The sequence below is a fragment of the Oenanthe melanoleuca genome, chromosome 7, assembly GCF_029582105.1.
Source record: "Oenanthe melanoleuca isolate GR-GAL-2019-014 chromosome 7, OMel1.0, whole genome shotgun sequence".
Lineage (NCBI taxonomy): Eukaryota > Metazoa > Chordata > Aves > Passeriformes > Muscicapidae > Oenanthe > Oenanthe melanoleuca.
This window is the reverse complement of record NC_079341.1, coordinates 9,585,564-9,605,629: the sequence shown is the minus strand read 5'-3', so window position 1 is coordinate 9,605,629 and position 20,066 is coordinate 9,585,564. Positions and strand designations below refer to the sequence as shown.

Genomic DNA, 20,066 nt, shown 5'->3' with positions numbered 1-20,066 from the left:
CTGTTTCAAAGTAATTTCTCCCTTCAGATTAATCATCAGGAGAGATCACCTGCTAGAAGATGCCTTTAACCAGATCATGGGCTACTCAAGAAAAGACCTGCAGAGAAATAAACTCTATGTCACGTTTGTTGGGGAAGAAGGGTGAGTAGAACAGGGAAGTACTTGTGATCTGAGAGCTCAGTGTCTTGCAGCTCCTCTCTCACCAAACTTGTTGTCTAGAGTCAAAAGAGGAAGGACTGCAGTGGCAGGAAATGCCACATACGTAAGCCTGGAACATACAGCTGTTTGAGATGGCTTCTGAAGCATTTTGCAATGTAACATATCCTGCCTTTGCAGAAGTAATGTGAATGCTTATGTGAATTTTCCTAGTACTTGGTGTGTGTTTCAGAATGTTGCTGGGAAAGCAAATTAAAAACCAAACATCGTTCTTGTGTTATTCATATTTCTTTTCTCTCAGTGCTGTTGTCTCCAGGGCTTACCAAAAGACAGGTGCCATTTGTTGGAGGAGAGTGCTTTCAGAGTATGCTATGGGCTCAGTCCTTAATTTAGCCCCTGTCTGAGGCACTGGCAGCAGAAAGTGCTGCAGGAGGTGCTCACTGCCTCTCCAGCCCAGGGCCTACATAGCAAATAAAAGCAACTGGCTGTTGTCAGTTGTTAAAAATACCCAAATATTCCCCATGCTTCAAAGTCACACTCAGAGAACGCTCAGTCTGTGTTTAATGAAAGTCTAATATGTTACAGGTTGTGAGAGATGCTTTGCAAAGCAAGATATGGTTAGATTTCCTTTGCAAGTGAAACTGAAACCATGTACTATTTGCTGCTTTTGTCTCTGAATTTGTGCCCCTTTTGGTAGGTCTTGAAGCTCACTTGTCTGTTGTTGAAACGGTTCATGAAAATGTTCATAAATACTTTCACACTTTTATTCCATGGAATTCAGAAAACTGCAGCACAGCTCTTGGAATGCTGTAGTGTGTGCTATTGCCATGCAGTGTGTGAGTCTTTAAAATGCAAAGTTGTAATAGAAACATCTCTTACAAGATTAGATAAAATTAAGATGTCTTTGAAAACCTCTAAATCCTGCTGTTTGTTTAAAGTTCACCCTGAAGCACTTAGTGTTAATAAAGACCCAGTGAAGTCTTAAAATAAAGAATGTTGACAGCTGAGAGCCAAGTGTGGACTTGTTCATATAAATAATATCACCATGCTGTCTGAGGAAAAGCTCAGAACTGGAATGGCAAGGCTGGTGCACAGTGAGATTACATTGTATTGACAAAGGAGGGTGGGGATGCAGGAGCAAGGCCTGTTTCACACAGCCCCTACCAGCCTTTACTTTCACAGCTACAACTCAAATCACATTTAAAAATGAAAGGGAAATTTTTAAAATCATACATGAGATAGAGATTGATCCAGATGCACCATCTCCTTTCATCAGACGTCAGACTTCTGCATTTCACCACTCAGCAACATGAAGAGTGACCTGGAAATGGGAGTGACACCTCCTGTCCCCATTTTATCCACCTTTACACGGGACTCTAGCCTTAATGGAAAAGAATCAGTTAATTAAGAGCAAATCAAATTAAAATGACGTCAGTCCTTTATTTACACATCTGTGTTTTTAATGAAGAAAGGATGTGTGCAAACAGTATTGTTTCATCAGAGATGGTGCAAGGATATGTATCACATCCAGGTACTCATTTGGCCAGGTGAAGAAAGACAGGTCAGGGTGGAGGAGAGGAGGAATACTGAAAGTTAATTGTTTCCTATTTGCTCCTCCTTTTTTAACATTTTAAGTAGGGGTTTGCTTTTGCATTTCTTTTCCTCTTGGTAAAGAGATGTAAGTCAAAAAGTAATGGGTAAGGAAATACTTACATAATACATTTTAGTAACTATTGATTTATTAGCATATAAAATAGTAAGTGGGGCAACTCAGACATGGTTGTTGCTGTTTAAGTGATTTCTGTCATAAGTCTCATAATGTTTATCTTCCTCAAATCTTCAGTTTCTATACTCACCAATTGTGGTGCTCATTTAATGATTTTTATAGACTCATAATTCATGTGATGATACATTACAAAAATTTAGATAAAATATTGCTCCTTGTTTTTCCTGAGTTCTTTGAACTGCTAGGAGAAGCTGCTTTGCATTTAAGAGTGGTAAATCTAAAGTATTAATGGTGCTTCCTAGGAGACATGAGTCATGTTGCCAACAACATATTACTCTCCTGAATATCCAAATGCCCCACAGTTGCAGCTGTTGTGTGGTTGCATACCTCTCGTATGAAGTTTTCTCACCCTTGTGCCAAGCCTTTAATTGTAGGATAAATCTGACTGGCAGTGCAGGACTCTCATGATTGATTTATTTAACGTGACTCACAGTAACTGCATACAGAGGGAGTTGTGTGAAATGGCTGCTAGTTAAGCAGAGTTTCCTTTCTATCTCAGGATTTCATAGTGTGTCTGATTATCCCAGAAGTTTGCAAGAGTCTTCCAAATGACCCTTTACTTGATCCTGGTATTCATGCCAGGGTTAATATCCAACAGTTGTCCATGGTATCAAACCATTTTTGAGTAATTTTTTCTCTAATTTGTTGATGGAATCTACCCCTTCTTGCTGGGGTAAGGATCTGTTTCAGTACTTCCCTGCTGAAGCTTAACAGAAGTGAAATGTTTCCAAGTGACTGAAGGGAAAATGTTTTTTATTCAGCTGAGGAAAGAGGGTTTGTCCTCAGCTTGATAATGGCACCTAGCCTTTATTTTCCTGACAACTTCATCCTCAAAAACAACTCTAATTTGTAATTGTTTTCTGTAAAAGTTTATGAGCCAAAACATTTGTAGCAGAAGTTCTTTGTGAAAGCTGACCTTCTCTGTGGTACTTCTGTCTGTGCATTCTCTTAGTATTTGAATCAAATACTAAATCTTTTATCTCTAAAAGATGTATCTTTCTATCTATTTGTTAGGGTTATTATATTCTCTGTTCCCCACCGGAAAACCCCTGGTTTTCTGTTTTCCAACTCTAACAGAGCATTAACCTAACTAATTTCACTGGTGACCTGCAGAGTAATGTCACAATTCAGTCACAGTGCATTGTCAGCAATGAGTTTGTTTATCATTCAGGAAGAAGGGGTTATTTAGATTCATTAGAACTGGAATCTTGAAATAAGGGAAAAAAAAAGAAAACAACAAAAAACCAACAAAGGAAGTGCACTCTCCAAAAGACATTTAAATACACTCAAGTTTGGAAGACAGACAAGAAAATTTAGACCAAGAAACATAAATCACTGAAGTAATCTCAGATTATATTGCTAGGGAAAACAGAAATATTATCCCTCAAATTGTCCTATGGTTGCAAGTCTGCAAAGACAAAATATGACCATTGTTTATTTTCATTGTTAATTTGTCAGATGCAGATAAGTCTGATTTTGGCTCTTTTCATGATTTTCCTCCTCCCCATCCCCTCCACCCCCAATTATTTGGTTATATTCCTGTGGCAAAGAGGCCATTACAGCTGGAGCCAGAGATTTTTTTCTGAGAGCAGCCCACATGGAGAACTTAATTCCAGTCCTCCAAGCCATTCCATTTTAGAATAGTCCCTTGAGAGTTCCACATACTTTGGCATTAGGCAATCTGCACGGATAAGGGTTTTGGTTAAAATCTTACGAAATTTTAATCAAAATATAGTGTAAGGAATGTAGATTAAAAAAAAAAGTTTCTTGCTTCATAGTAATGTCAGGTTTTTCTTTAAAGGTTGGACTACAGTGGACCATCAAGAGAGTTTTTTTTCCTGGTGTCCAGGGAGCTCTTCAATCCGTATTATGGTTTGTTTGAATATTCAGCCAACGATACCTACACAGTACAAATAAGTCCCATGTCTGCTTTTGTAGACAATCACCATGAATGGTAAGAAGTATTTTCGTTTTGTTTCTCAGATACATTTTCTGTTATTCCCACTTGTAGAACAGCTGCTCAAATCTGCTCAGACATGTAACACAAAATCTGATTTTTTAACAAGCAGCAGAATAACTGCATTTCTTTAGACTTCCCATCTTGTGGTTTTTAAATGATCTTATTTCTCACAACGTCAGCAGAATTATGATTTGGAACATGTACCATGGGATTGTCTCACAACACAGCTCCCTGCATTTCTTGTACATTAGCAGGCATTTCATGAAAGCAGTATTAGCCTCTTGTGTATTAGAAAGAAACAAGAAAAAATAACAACACGTTGACTTTTTGTCAGCTAAGGAGATGAAAGGAGGTTTCAGGCACATATTACTGTGTAATTTGAGTCTTCCTAAATAGCACAGAGATCTCCTCAGTGGAAAAATCCCAACATACCTATTAAAAGGAAATCTGGTGATATCTTAATTAGGGGTAGGAGGAAGACTGCTGATCACACAGCTTTGAACAGTCTGTACATTCACCCATGCTTCTAAAATAGTTGTCGAGGATTTTTGCATAATCCCATTTTCACAATTATAAGCCAGGTTAAATCACCCTCAGTTGATTTAAGCCATGGCATCACCATAAATCTGTAAAGCTGTGCTGTGACTATTAACAGAGAATTCTGCTGTGTAAGTAGTTGGATTACATTAATAGTGGAATGACAGCTGCTCATTTCTGTAGGTCAGATATGCACTGAGTTCTTATTTTTTGAAAGCCAGTTATGAAGAATGAATATCAGAGGGGAATCTCATGACTAATTTTACAAATTAAAAGAAAATTAACTGGTTGGTAGTTCAGTTAGTTGAAGCAACTGTCTCTTGAACTCCAGTCCTTCAAGTCTATTGGAAATGCAGAACAGCCTGGCATAGAGGTGAGAGAAAACCCTTATGTGCCATGCAGCTTCTGCCAACGTTTTTTATTCATCCCTGGCTTCTGCAGTGCTGAACCAGAGACCTTGGGAATGAAGGAGGCATGACCCCATCTCTTTCAGGGAATGCTGGTTTTGTACAGCCCCAGGGGGAATTCAGAAAATGCAGCTGTGACAAGCAATTTGTACATGGAGAGGGGGAGGCTCTGCATGTCACATCCTCATCTTGTAAACATTGTACAAGCAGGTATAATAAAGCCCTAATTTTCCCAAGAAAAATGTTGTAAAGGATAGAGAAACAGAAAGTTCAGGAAACACTTACTTTGAAAAAAGCCACCAGACTTTATTCTAGTTCTAGAATTGTGGAAGAGTGGATCTTGATTCTCATGGGAATATTTGCAAAGACCCTCCTATTTCAAGGTTGCTGCCATGTGATCTCAACCCTGGCAAACTTCCTCCTTACACACCCAACAAAATGAAGATAGTAAGGGAAGAAAGAGAGAGGTGAGACAAGGAGATTTAGATCCTGTTGACATAGAGCTGGAGAGCACTGCAATACAGGAAAAACTTTCTGGCACTGTTTGTCAAAATATACATGGAACTCCTTGATGACAGTCAGAAGAGGGAGCAAGGAGCCACTGTAGGCAGGAAGGACAGGCAGCATGAGCTGTCAGTCTGGGAAAGAGTAATAAACCTTTGGCCTCTCTATAACATGACAACAAGTTAATCCTGTAGGGGTGTGAAATTAAAATAGACAGTGGCTATCATTTTGGGAGATAATGCATTTATAAAGTGGCTGCTCTAGCAGGGGCTGATTGAATTAAATATGGATTTGACTGTTTTGAGCAGTTGTAACTTAGGTATCTGAAGGATATTCCACACCCTGCAGACTTGCTTTTTAATTTTTTTTTTCCTCTGTGCCTTACTGAGAATGTTAAAGAAACCCAAGAAATAAACAAAAATCCCACAATTTAGACATAGCTGTCTGATTTAATAATGCTCTTTGGAAATACATGCAAGTTTTGATGACAGAGCAGTGTACCAACCACAAAGTTTCAGTATCATGACTGTAACTCTTTCTCTTCCAGGTTCAGGTTTAGTGGTCGAATTCTTGGTCTTGCTCTGATACATCAGTATTTGCTGGATGCCTTTTTCACAAGACCCTTTTATAAAGCCCTCCTCCGAATGTGAGTAGAATTGCTCTGTCTCATCTTTTGTTTGGTTCCTTCCCCATCAATTATGCCATTTTGTGTATGGTATATTTATGATGCTTTATTGACAAAGGAGACCGGCCATTATTTATAATTTAATGAATTTATTTCAATCCATTAATTTTTTGAAAAATTTCCTGGTTTCCACTACCTCAGAATTTTGTTTGTGATCAGTATGAGAACCTTGTGTTTTGTTTCAGCCCTGTTCCCACCTTTCTTCTACAAAATCTTATATTTGAAGATGTACAAGGCAATGCTGTGAGCTTATTCCAAATATTAATAGAGTTCTTATTCATTTGTCATGTAGTGACTCACAGATAGAGTATGAATCACTTCTTGACTTAGACTGCACCATCCATTCTCAGAGGTAGACTGATAGTTGGCAATCTCCATTTTGAGGAGCTGTACTTTGATGAACTTCAGACTTAGTTTCTAGAACTACTGTTTCTGTTCTGGCTGAAACAATGAGAGCTGTGCTTGCTCAGCATGTCTGGAACCTAAGACCTAATGAACTGAAGGTGCTTTACTTTTTATTTGAAAGCTGGTTTTGAGAAGTCTGGAGACTTTTTTTTTTTCTATAAAATATTGCATGTTCAAGTAGTGGGGAGTAATTAATCCATTCCTACTGCACATATATTTTAAAAACACCTAAAAGCTAGCATCATCATTTTAGTAAGAAGGGCAAGGCAAAAGGTAAAAAGATATTTCTGTGGTAAGCTGGAAATCTAAGCAGTTCAACAAGTGATGAGAGATGAGGCAGTGTAGCCACAGGAACGAAAAGGACACTGCTTGCTTGTTAAAACAGTTTTGCAATTTATTATATGAATTCTTTGTCTCTTCAATGTATGTATTTTCATAATTCCTAAATATGCTTCACAGGAAACACGGGGCAGACTCACCATAAGCTTAAGAAGCAAAGTGTCTTCAAATTAAATTCTGGAGTTTTGTATATTTACATAGTGATTTTGTGTTATACTGCTGTTACCAGGCAAATAAACAGAGATTTGAAGTTGTCCTCTTTATTGATGTTTCTCTTGGCTCCCATTCACAGTCTGTTTTGTCTGAGTTTAGTTACTGAGCACAGGCTGCTGCCATCATCTTCATTGTGTGTTTTCTTCTTCTTTCTTCTGTCAGACTCTGTGACCTGAGTGACCTGGAATATCTGGATGAGGAATTTCACCAGAGTTTGCAGTGGATGAAAGACAATGATATACATGATATCCTAGATCTCACGTTTACTGTAAATGAAGAAGTTTTTGGGCAGGTGTGCAAGATTCTTCATTTCCTTGGTGGTGCATTCTACTGCTAGATAAACATTTATTTGGACAGGAGAAAAAGTGTCCCTCCATGCTGCTTTGAACCTGTATTTTTAAAATTCCTGCTGGTGAAACCAATGTTGAAATCTAAGGAGGAATTATTATTTGTACCTGGTCAAACATGTTTTTCTGGTTAAGGAGATTTTCTGGAGAGTATCTGAAAATATCAGACTTTAGGATTGCTTTGCTAGAAGTAGTTTACCTGAATATAATTGCAGCAAAGTTGCCATTCAAAGGTATTTCAGCACCTTTGTTAAGGTATTATTCAGAAAACTTCACTGCTTTAGTCACTGTAAAGATTGTTTCTTCTCAGCTTATTCTTAATACTCATTGTGAAGGTTCCTCAGACTAAATGGAATTTAAAATATTATCAAAAAAATGAATTTTTTTGTATGTTCTCTCACTTCATGTATTCCAGTTTGCTAGTCAGGTTCGGTTAGTGATTTTGAGGAATTACTTCAACTTAAAAATTCAAATTACAATTCCTTCTTTTGTCTTTATAATAACTGTGTTGTCACTTGGTCATTTTTTGTCCTAAGATCACAGAACGGGAACTAAAACCAGGAGGTGCCAATATCCCAGTCACTGAAAAGAACAAGAAGGAATACATAGAGAGAATGGTGAAATGGAGAATTGAGAGAGGAGTTGTACAGCAAACAGAAAGTCTAGTTCGTGGTTTCTATGAGGTAAAATGCTCCAAAATTAAATTTACTTTCTTTCGCCTTCCAAAATATTTTTCTCCTCATATACATTTCCAAAATATGGGGTCCCAAATGCAATCAGAAGTGCCCTTGCAAATATTGGAAGAGGTTGAGAGGGTAACAATAAATTTTTTTAGTCATGTATGTAAAGGCTATGGTTATGTATCTTTTTGCAGTGGACAGAACTCTCAATTCACTGTATGATTAGCACTGAATCCTTGCTCTGTGCTCAGCTCAGTACATGAAGAAATGCCACTATGTGTTTTATTTCCTTTCACAGGTGGTTGATGCAAGACTGGTGTCTGTATTTGATGCCAGAGAACTGGAACTGGTTATAGCTGGAACAGCAGAAATTGACTTGAGTGATTGGAGAAATAACACAGAGTACAGAGGAGGTAACTTGAATTTTAACTTGTTCAGTGAGAGTGTTGGGGACTGTGGAACTACCCAGTTCTCAAGACAATAAAGAACCATCACATGAGATACATTTATAGTAACTTTTGACCTTCTCTGATTAGGTTTGTGTTAGGGGAAGGTAATTTGTCCATTTTAATTGCTTCATTACATCCCCTTGCAGCTTTTCCCTGGCTGTTCTTGCTCAGACATCACGACAGAGCACTCTTCCCCACAGACAGAACCATGCTGAGCTGCACACTGGGAAGGTACCTCCCAGACTTGGCAGAGAAATTAAATGGTAGCCATTCTTAGTCAGATATTCCTCTTTTTTTTTTACACACTCAAAGTTGACAGAAAATTAGAAGAAATCCCAGTGGCTGCAAGCTAGTAGTTGAGATAATTTGAGAAAAACAGAAGATTCAGGAACTGTGAGATACTGTGAGAGATGGTTGCAGCATCATTTGTAGCTTTGGATAGATAAATAGCACAGTATTAGAATATTTCAAGAATTGGCACTCCTCTTAGTGACTGATTAATGGAAGAAATGCTTGTACAAGGGCTCTCACTTCTTTTTGTGGTGGCATATTCATCTCTGCCTTTAGGATTTTTAAGCATTCTAGGAGTATTTTTCTCTCACCTCCTGCCTTTTAATGCAATTGGATAAAGAAAAAGGCATTATTGTGACTCGGACTAAACTAGGAAAAGCTTACTAACTATTCCCTCTACCACTTTCTCAGCACCTAAAAGTGTAAAAGCTCTTGTTGTTTTAACAGGTTATCATGACAATCACATTGTAATCCGGTGGTTCTGGGCTGCTGTGGAAAGGTTCAACAATGAACAACGACTAAGACTTCTACAGGTAAGAAATCAGCTGATCTGTGTAAAAATAATTAAAATTTGATGCTAAACTAGCCCCACCATTGTTTAGGATACCCAGAAATTATGGTGATGTTTGCTAGTGGAAATAGCCTGAGTCAGAAGCTAAATGTAATAATTTCAAGTGACAGAAGCTCACAGCTATTTTTATAGATTTCTAAGTTTAAAAGTACATATAAGATACAATGGCTGATGTAAATAATCCTTTACTATTGTTTGATTAAAAGTACATTAAGACTCCTAAAGATAGAAAAGGAAAACTGTGTAATTGGTTATGTCATTAGGTAGAAATGTTAATAGTATTTATACAGCTTAGGGATGAGGAAGCTTAGATGGAAGCTCAAGGCCTCAAATTAGAAAATAATGACGGAAAACCTTAAAGTCAGTCCAATTCCATTTTCACTAAACCTGCAGGTTCCAGCCACCCTGCTGCTGGAGGACAAAATATCTCAACAGAAGAATATTTATACATGTGGGTTTATATTGAGTTAGAATTTTTTAAGTACAGGTTACATCCATCCTATCTGTAAAGAAACAGACAAACCTCCACTGCAAACCATACCATGTTATTGATCTAATATGAAATCTGCTGTTTTTGACAATTCAGAAGTTTCATCTGATCACTGATTATGAAGGATTTTCTTTTTTGATTCTGTTTAAGTATTTTTAAAAAGGCAGTGTGGAACATCTCATTTGATGGAGAGACAGAAATGTCTGCTTGTATGTTCCTATCACATCTGTTGGTGAAAAGTTTTTATAATATCCAGATCATTACAAATTAAGCAGTCTCTGATCTGTCAAAAGCTATGTTTGATCTGTTCATGACAGGTTGTAAATAAAACTGCTCACCAGTCAGTATTTCAGCAAATGTCAGTGGGCATACCCAACCTTCAGAATTTAGTTCTTTTCTTACAGTAGTAAATTGTGGTTTATAAAGCAGTGGAAATCCATATAGCTAGAAAGGCATAACACGAGCCACCAGACATTACTGCTTTTTGTATTTATTCCTTTTAATGCAGGAAATGGCAGCAAAAAACTGACTTAGGCTTAAGTCTGAGTAACTGGATACTGATAGTGTGTTATTACACAGTATTTATGCAGAAAAACCTTTGGAGGAAATTAATCTGCTAAGTTGCCTCTTCTAGAGCCCAGCCAGGAAATGGTCTGTTTGCTTTCAGCATCTATTGCTCACGAATTTCCTTGCTTGGCTCATGCCTTTCCCAAAGCCTTTGTGCTGCAGTGGGTGTGCTGCTGGGTGCCTGCCCCAGCCCCTGTGTGTGCCAGCCTGTCCTGATGTGTGTTTTGCTGCCAGTTTGTCACAGGCACGTCCAGCATTCCCTACGAAGGCTTTGCCTCTCTCCGGGGGAGCAACGGGCCCAGGCGCTTCTGCGTGGAGAAGTGGGGGAAGATCACTGCTCTTCCAAGGTACAGCCTTGATTCCTGGCTTCCTGTGACACTCTCTGGGGTAACACATCAGCTGTCTGACAAACATTAGCAAGCTTTCACTGAGTAGGCAAACATACCTTCTCTTACATGCACATTTCCTTCCCCACGTTTGCAGTGTCTGCTGCATCCTTTTTAGTTTGAGCTCAGTTTTGTTCTCTTAAGGTGGACAAGGCAGTGTAAATATGACTGACATCCATATTGAAGTGTTTTTCTCATGGAAAATAATCTTCTAACTTTCTTGGTTACATTTGATGAAATGTGCAAGTATTTACTTACTGAACACGCAGTTCACAAGTTAGGCACAAAAATTAATTTGAATTAAAATGAAATGGTGAATAAAATGTGACTATGTCTGACTGAAAATCCCATTGTATTTTTTGCATCAGACACAGGCTTTATAGTATAGCTTAGTGATATAATTTTTATGCTTGGTCTGATGTTGAGTGTTAACAAATACTAAAGAGGCAAATTGTGAGTGCAGAATAGGTGGGAGGGAGTAATTTCACTTCAGAAGCAGCAAGAGAGACAAGAGAAGGTGAGGATTTCAGAAAGAACAGGTAAGATCAATTGAAATAGGTCAAGAGGGTAAAGGAACAGTATGAGAGTCCAAGATATGAAAGCAGGAGTTGAGTTGTGCAAGCCCTTGGAATTTATATTGGGTAGGGCAGGTTTAGAGGAGTAGGATGAAAAGATTAGGGAAAAAAAAACAACTTTCTGATTTTTAGAGCAGAATAAAAAGTTCTTTTCAAAGGTCCATGGTAACAATGCCAGGACTAGACTAATAACATGTTAATGATGAAAAAAACACCTTCAGCTTCATTTCTTAATCGACAAAAAATGACAGGTTCTTGTCTTTACTGTGATCAGGCTGATAGCTGGGAGATTTTCTTTCACCCAGTTCTGTGATTCTGCAGCCTCTAGAATGGGTTAGGAGTGGTTAGACACAGATTAGTGTGTGGAGTGTGGGCAATCTAACTCTGCTTAATCAGACCTCAGCTTTAGTGTGCTGTGTACAGCCTCTGGAGAGGGGTTTGGGCTGGGCTGATCCATGGAGGAAACTCAACCCTAATCATAAACTTCCTCATAAACAAGATGCCTCAGGAATAACTTGCATTCAGAGTTTCTTCTTAGACACAGGGTGCTGGTCAGAGACACACAAAGTCTCTCTGGCCAACAACCTGGAGGTTTTTCCTCCAGCACACGGTCAGAGGCAGAAATGTCCCCTGGGCTGGCTCCTGCCATCAGAGTGGAGGTCATGGACACAGGAGTGGTGCTGTGAAATCCACAGGCACAGCAGGTGGCCTTTAAGCAGAGCCATCTTTCCTGTTCACAGCACAAAGAGAGCCAGGCAACTGAGGATTAAAGGAATCCAAATCCTGAAAATCGCTGTTTCATATCAAATACTCTGTCATCTGGGAGCCTAGTAATAGCTTGTAGCCCAATAAGTCTCCTTTATAGTTTGATTATGATTGGGCTATGGATTAGCTTTGATTCTGTTTGAAAAGTAAAAGTTGTGACTTTAAAAAAAAATATTTTCTGACTTGAAAATTGAAAATTTTTTTTTGTGAGTTTAAGTAAGAAAAGAGATTGCATGATTTTTTCCATATATTCTCTGAAGCTGAAATTCCTGGTGCTTGCAAGCAGAGGTTGCAGCATGGAAAAGGTCAGGACCTGCCAGAACAGGATGTTCAAAATTTCCTCTGGAAAGGTTATGCAGAACTGCAGAATGAAACTGCTTCCAAAAGTAAAATATGGAGAAACATGTTGAGAACCTTTGCTATCATAGGTTGTTCTCCAAGTTTAGGGGAAATGCCAGCTTCTCACATTTAAGAGATTGTATCATTCGTTGAAATTTCACTTACGTTTCCCTTGGTTAGGAAACATTTGATTTTTGTCTCTCTGGATCATTTTTATCATACAAAAATGAGAATTAAAGTAAAAACAACTGCGTGTGACAAACACCTACAGTCATCATGAGCAAGCAGTTACTGGTATTCACACACAGGAACCTTGATCTCATAAAAATTGTAACATCTTCTTCCATGGTAGTAGTGCTTAAATGGGTTAAACCCCCAGCCAGAAGCACTGTTTGCATTTTCACCTGTGTAGTTCTTGGATGCAGCTTCAGCCTGGGTCTCAGCAGCCTCTGAGACTCCCTGTGCAAACACCAGGCACTGCTGGCTTGGAGGTAACACATGAGTGACTACAACCCCGAGTAGCAACTTCCAGGTTTCCAAACAAGCCCAGCATGTGTAAACACATCGCTAGATCTGCTGGGAACGCTGTCCTAGGACGCTGTGACTCTTACTGATTCTCAGATAACTAAAGCTTTTATGTTAAGGCACCATCACTCACTCCTAGCAGTGCTGTACTTTTCAAATTGCCCTCTTAGCAGGAGTGCTTGTGAAATTTGATAGAGCTGGGTGGCAAAAGTGAGGATTTAACAGGTCAGTGGACTTTGTTTCTTCTTCTGTTTCTAAAAACACTGCTGCAATGCTGAAAACATGCAAGAATCCCCATCCCCATCTCTTCTTCCTGGTCTGAGACACAAAGGACAGCTAGGATAGTCACTTAGGTATGTGGCTGTGGCCTAAGCAGCTGTGAATGTAAACACAGAAGTTTTCACTAGATGTTTGCCTAGTTCCCACTGTTCTGGCTGCTGTGTAATCAGCTCTGCTGAATCCAAATAGTGAGGTTCCTGAGAGGCACATGCCAGGTTGCTGAGCTTGTATCACTGCCTTTTACACAAACTAGGCAGCTGTACAATGCCCTGGAAAGATTGATTATTATGGGCCCAGCTTAACTACTGCTACCCCAGTGCCACTTCTGCTTCCTTCTTTTGCACTGTATTGCAGGCTGGACTGAACCAGGGGAGGGACTGCTACTCTTTCAATTCACTCCCGTGCTGAGAAATTGGTTCCAGGTTCATTGCTGTGTATTATTTATTCATGCCTGTGATGATTCACTTGAAAATGGTATTTATCCAACTTCTGCATTTTAAGCCTAAATCAGTCTCTTTTACTACATTAATCAAAATGAAGGGAAGTTTAATTGGGAATCTGGGAATTTAGACTTTAGGAACCAAGATGAATTTTTGTGTTGCTACAAGATGTGAGCCCAGGAAGATGAACAGTTAGTGCCCCTGTGGTTTGAAATGTTGGAAGGAAAACACTACCCAGAAGGAAAAAAACACATTTGTCTCAAGGACTTAGGAAGCTGGGGTTGGAAAAGCATGCATCGCCTCAGAAGACAAAGGTCTTGTTTTTGTCCTTTTTAATTACTTGGTTTCCCACAGTAAGTGATTCCATTTTCAAAATTGCCCTCAAAATAAGATAAAACTCAGTTCTCTTAATAAATGTAAACAACATGCCAGCTTACTATTAAGCCAGTTCGTAATGAATCCCTTGCTAATTATATACTGTGTCTTTTATAATTTGTGGTTTTACAGCCCACACAGCATGATCCATAGTTCTAATGAGTGGCTGTCAGCCCCATGGAGCAGAAGCATGTGGTTAGGCTCTTAATTGCCTAAGACTCTTCAACACTCTGCATTGAATTCAAGGGATCACTGATTTCCATTTGCTGCTGGGCTTAAATCAGTCTTTGGGTTCAAAAGAGAGTATTTTCAATTTTCAGTGGGAAATGGAATAATTTAATCTATACCACATACATTATTTTGTGAAGTTTTTGGAAAGGCAAAGGAGGAATAAAAGGAGAGCTTTCCTCCAGGAGCCTTGGAGAGATGGCTGGGTAGAAAAATTTTGCCAGAGCCCTGGAATACAGAGTGGGGAAATGCCATCTCAGCTCTGCAGCAGCAGTGTACTTCTAAGGGTACTGTATTTGGGGAGGGTGCAAAAGGCAATGTTTTTTCAAGTGATTGCATGTTTGGTGTTTGGACTGTGCTTATAATATTGGTGTGACCTAGTGTGCTGTATATCTATATCTTCAGCCTGATATTTTTATGACACTACAAGGCTGTAACTGAGTGGGTGTTCCAGCTTCAAGAAGTTTCAGTTTGTAATGGACTCTCAAGTTTTTTAACAAGTGGGATTAACCCACTTCACTCCATGTTCCACTCCCAGAGCTGGGAGCTGAGAGGCACTCAGAGTGGCAATTAATGAATTTGCTCACATGGAAGGGCAGCATTTTCTGGCTCAGAGGAAGTCTGTACAGGTCTTGGTAGACAGCTGGATTTCTGGGACTGGTTAGGTTAAATGAGGAGTTGTATTTGCTGTGAGGAAGGAGCTTGTTCAGTCCTTCTATTAGCATGTTACATATTTACACTTAATACAGATCATACTGATGAAGGGCAGGGCACTGCAGAAGTTTGGTTTTCAGCTGGATTGAATTTAAGTAAATAACTCTATGATGTATTTTATTGCAGAAGAATGAAGTATTTGTAAACAGTGACCTGCCAAAATACTAAAATCAATCTAAAGTGACGTTTTGTTACAAAGCTTTAGAGCAGAAGAGATGCTTCTTCCAGTTTCTCTTTGCATCATTTCATCCTCAAGAACCATCACATTAATAGTTGCATTATCTGTTTCATTAGAGCAGGCTCATCCACCACAGTCTTTTAGAAAGTACCATCCTTAGCATGCTCTGAGGTCAGGCAGTGATATCCATGATTCCACTATGAAGAGAAACCTTTGTTATCTCCCTTTCATTCTCTGGAAAATGTTTTAAGAGACAGTTCCAAGTGTGTCAACAAACTTGAGGCAGATGGACTTCAAAAACTGAGAAATAAATAGCATGGTTGATCTCTTAAGAAAGCAGGATGGTTGCTAGAGGTTCGTGCATGGTTTTGTGTAATTCCAAAAGCTGCTGGCCTGTAGGGCAGATATGTCCATTGGGAGTATCAGCACAAGCAGTAATGCCTCAAGAAACATCATCCATATGCCAAGGAAATTGTAGAAGGAAGAGCACCTATTTTTTCCTGCCTTTTACCACTGTGAGGTTGTTTCCTTTAGATCTGGAGACGTATGGAAATATCTTGTTTATCATTACAAATACAGTATTCAAGTATCATCCATACAGAAAAGAAAGGCTACATCTCAGAGGATGCTTTTAAAGCCAAGATTTCAGACCAGACTGTTTGAATTGTACTGTCAAATCATTCTTTTTTTTTTTTTTTCTCATGCACATTTGATGGATATAATTTATCCCATGCCTTTTGGACTGTCAGTATGTTTCTAAAGAGCTTCATAAATGCTTCTTACTGGCTTATTTTAATGAGAAGAGAGTAGATTAAACCTCACTACCTGTTCAGTTGGAAAACATCATTTGACAGAACAAAGTCTTCTAAAAGAATACTATCTGCCCATCTCTAGTCAAGCACATACCAGTCTGTGTGTTCTCTTTTGAACTTCTCAAATAATGCACTTCTTCACCTCCTCTCTCTTTTTCCCCTCAGGGCTCACACTTGTTTCAATCGTCTGGACCTTCCCCCTTACCCATCATTCTCTATGCTATATGAAAAACTGTTGACAGCAGTAGAAGAGACAAGTACTTTTGGACTTGAGTGATACACAAACCACAGTGCCCAGCTCATTGGACATGGATCTGTCTTCTCAAGGAATGAATGAACTTTTGTATTGGATTTCCTAGAGGAAAATTGTTTCATGGTGCAATTCAAATAATGAGGTTCCACGAAGGAACTTGTGAAGCAATTAAAAAGCATTGTGGTAGTGGCAGAATTCTCAACAGTGAAACTAGAGTGTGCCTGGTGTGCCAGGGGAAAGCCAAGTCTTGCAATCCATGGGATTTTGGGATGGCTACACTTCTTAAGTTTATGTTCAGAGCAAACCAGAAAGGTGATGCCATGTTGTGATCCATCTGGCTACTGCAAAACTGACATGTACCCAAGGACTGGATTTTATCAGAATTGTTGAACAGAAAATTCAAGTCAAAATGTGAAATCATTCAGCCCCTTACCTACCCAGTAAATTATCAAAAAAGCATATAAATGAACTTTTATAAATTCTTTCTTTTTTTAAATTCATGAAGGTACATTACTTTATGCCATATGTTATAACAGCATATCCAACACTTGCTTTACCTAAGACTACGAGTGCCTGCATGGGGAACACCATAGAGCTCAAGTTCCTGGGGCAGAAGTGAGTTGGAAGGAAAGTCAGCAACAAAGGAGGTAACAACAACGACTTGTGCATTAAGGAGGTTTGTGGAAATGCATTTGCCAGTGGTGTATATGACAAAATATGAGCTGTTACAATGAACTTAATAACTTAATAAGACTGATTTTATGCTTTATACTGCATGGAAACTATTTTAAGAAGAAACTAGCAATTTATCACAGCATATCAGGAAAAAACCCTAACACAGTGACTTCTGTTTATTTTTATAGGTTCATTATATTATGTTTCTTAGAGTGTAAACAGGAAAACAAGCAAACAAAAGTGTTATTTCTGTTTTGTCACTTTCCATGCTTGAACAGACATTCTGCTAGTGTTTATTCTTTAAGCACTCTCCGGGGAAAAAAAATGCCTTTTATTTTTATAAGAGTAAAACAACTCCCGAAAATATTTTGCACTGAATGTACCAAAGTTGAAGGGACATTATGATCTGACTGATAGCAAATTGCATCACTATCAAATATCTATAAAAATGCTTAAGAACCAGGCTTTCTTCACAGTGCCATGTCTATAGATATCAGGACTGTGCACATAAGTAATAATTTTATAATACTGTATGTGATATTGTAATATGCATTTATTTTAAATGCATCCGGGTCATTTTTCATGCATTGGATAACTTAATGCAGTGGAGTTTAATACAGATATTTCATATGCTCCCCACAACTTTTTATTTGTACAGCACTGTAAAACACTAGCTCATTTGGAAAACCATGAATCACTTCTTTCAGGTGAGCCACTGGTCATAATGCCACTGTCCTGTATCAGTGAACACCTACAAGATGTAAACTGTTCGTAGTGTCCAAGTTTGCATTTTCACTGATAGTTTTCTTATCAAATGTTATTTGAAACAGTTTTTATCGCATATCAAACACTGCATGGACACCAGTTTCTTTATGCTTAATTTTGCTGAAGTACATGAGGCTTGCTTGCTTCTATTTTGGGTACTTTTCCTCCAGATGGTCTTGTGGAACACTTGTGCAGCTGCGCTCCATCTCTCGCACAGCTGCTGTCACGCACTGCATCCACCGCATTTTAAAATTCCAGGAGTTGCACTTGGATCCTGGATGACAGGAGCACCAATCCAGCTCTGTGCCAGCCCTTTGGGTAGTGCAGCGAGCCCTGTTCTGTGGGGAAAGTAGCTTTTGAAGTAACCTTCTCACCTTGGAGGCTCTGGAAGGGGCATCTGAGGGAGGTGTCCTGCTTGTTCTGGTGGGAGGTGTTTCCCAGCGGAGGCGAGCATCCCTGGAGATGTTGTCAGCAGAGAGACTCCACCCTCCGAGGCAGGAGGCAGCTGCAGCTGTGGTGGTGACTGAGAAAACCCTTCAGACTTACTGAGGAAATGTCACATGTGCAGAGGAAAAGCAAAATCAGGGGGAAAGAATTCTTTTATTTCAAGAATAATTGAGCTTCTGCATGACATCTGGGACTCTCTTAAGTAACTTAGGTTTTCTTAGGCTACTTCTGGCTGGTGTGAAGTAGCAAAGAAAAATCCAGACACATCACCCTGTTTCTACACGTATATTTATCAGTCTTTGCTAAGATTGCATGTCACAGGTCCTAATGCACATCTCTTTTCAGAACATGAATGAGCAGTAGGCAAACTGACTTTTCAGCAGGTCACTCCAGCATGGCTCATGTTTCATGGGATCCATTCACTGAGTAGCTAAAACTCTGGCACTCAGAGCAGAAGGCAACTTCTGACTGGTTGAAAGACTACAGAATTTTCATTTTACAATACTGTGTTATCTGTGGTCTTAAAAAAGAGATTTCCCAGGTGGAAACTGTATCTACAAGTTTTGAACCAGAAACTCTTTGGAATGAGAAGTTTAAATATTTGGCACAAAGTAAGTTTATACTAGTTTGCCTTTTAAGTTATGCTTTTGTACAAAACTGAACCAATAAATGCATCTTGTCAATTTTTATTTAAATATATCTACTGCAGCCATTTGTTCTGTATTTATGCATGTAAAAATAATTGAAATCAGCCATGATAATCCGGTATTCTGTAAAGATGTGACAAGGCCACGAGTGGGGCAGCTGTCAGTTAGAAAAAAAATAAGTTTAAAAAAAAAATCCAGAATCTTTGTAGCACTAAACCCAAGAGAGACTAAGGAGAAGTTGCTGCTTCCTCCTGTGCTGCCAACATCCCCTGGGGGACTCTAGAAAAGCTGAGTGGAGCTTGAGGTGTCAGCTGGGTACAGCTCCCTGTGCTGCCTCGAGCACTTGGCTCTTTGTGACAGTGTGAGTGATGCTGCTGCTCTGAAGGGATTAGCAAGGAGGGAGTGCAGGAAAGGAAGCCTGGGCTTAGTCAAATACCCACATCTCCTGGCAACTGCTTGGAATGTGCTCCCTTTGGTTCCTGTTAAATATGTCCCAAGGGAAAGCCAGCTTTCATGTCCTGCAGCTGATGGAACCAGGATGCTGTTCCTTATGACACAGTGTGGCAGGGATGAGGGTACACACAGAGAAAGGCTGGGGAGCTTTTCCACAGCTCTGTATCTCCTCAGAGCTTTTCCAGATGGTGCTAAGGAACTTTGCATTTAGGAAGGAAAAAAGTAGATGGAAGAATCCCTTCAGCCAATGGCAGCTCATACTAACTTAACCTGCAGCATCTCCATCACACAGAGGCTGGCAGGGGATGTCCCTGCAGGAACTTAAGTGAGGGGCCCATATTTCCTGCTCATCATCAGCCAAATAGCAGCTCCCAGGTCACTGCAGCCTAGGAGGCTGGCAGCAGAGTGGCCTCTGTCCCCCTCAGCCCAGGTCCCAGCAGGTGTGCTTTGCTCACCTGGCGCTGCTGGCAGTCAGTTGTGGCCAGAACACTCCTAAATACACCACAAAAGCTTGGAATCAATGAAATTGTGCAGTGTAGCACCTGCTGTAGCAAGCAGTCACCCATTCAGAGTCTGCAGGCAGCAGCTGTGAGGGGAGTGGTGCCTTTGCCCACAGCAAGCAGGGCACAGCCATCTGCCACCTCTGTCACACTGCCAGCAGCACCTGGCAGGGCAGGGCAGGACAGGAAAGCTTTCAATCCAGACCTCATTCCCCATCCCCTCCCTGCCTGCTGTTTTTCCTCGGTGTTCATCAAATATTTGCCTGCTTTTGCTTTTAAACATAATTTTCATTATCCTTGGACTGACCCTACCATAAAAATGT

The 20,066-nt window shown here is 39.6% G+C and overlaps 1 protein-coding gene across 2 annotated transcripts in view; it reads left to right on the top strand.

The window, feature by feature from the left end:
- Window positions 1-18,953, top strand: part of HECW2 (HECT, C2 and WW domain containing E3 ubiquitin protein ligase 2) — a 140,867-nt gene extending 121,914 nt beyond the window's left edge. For both annotated transcript variants that reach the window (XM_056496581.1, XM_056496582.1), the window contains 9 exons: window positions 28-141; window positions 3,744-3,896; window positions 5,898-5,996; window positions 7,155-7,284; window positions 7,876-8,022; window positions 8,318-8,432; window positions 9,207-9,292; window positions 10,622-10,734; window positions 16,169-18,953. In XM_056496581.1, coding sequence (XP_056352556.1) covers window positions 28-141; window positions 3,744-3,896; window positions 5,898-5,996; window positions 7,155-7,284; window positions 7,876-8,022; window positions 8,318-8,432; window positions 9,207-9,292; window positions 10,622-10,734; window positions 16,169-16,280 — 1,069 coding nt within the window. In that variant the 3' untranslated portion in view covers window positions 16,281-18,953. The remainder of the gene's footprint in view (window positions 1-27; window positions 142-3,743; window positions 3,897-5,897; window positions 5,997-7,154; window positions 7,285-7,875; window positions 8,023-8,317; window positions 8,433-9,206; window positions 9,293-10,621; window positions 10,735-16,168) is intronic.
- The last annotated feature ends 1,113 nt before the right edge of the window (window positions 18,954-20,066 follow it).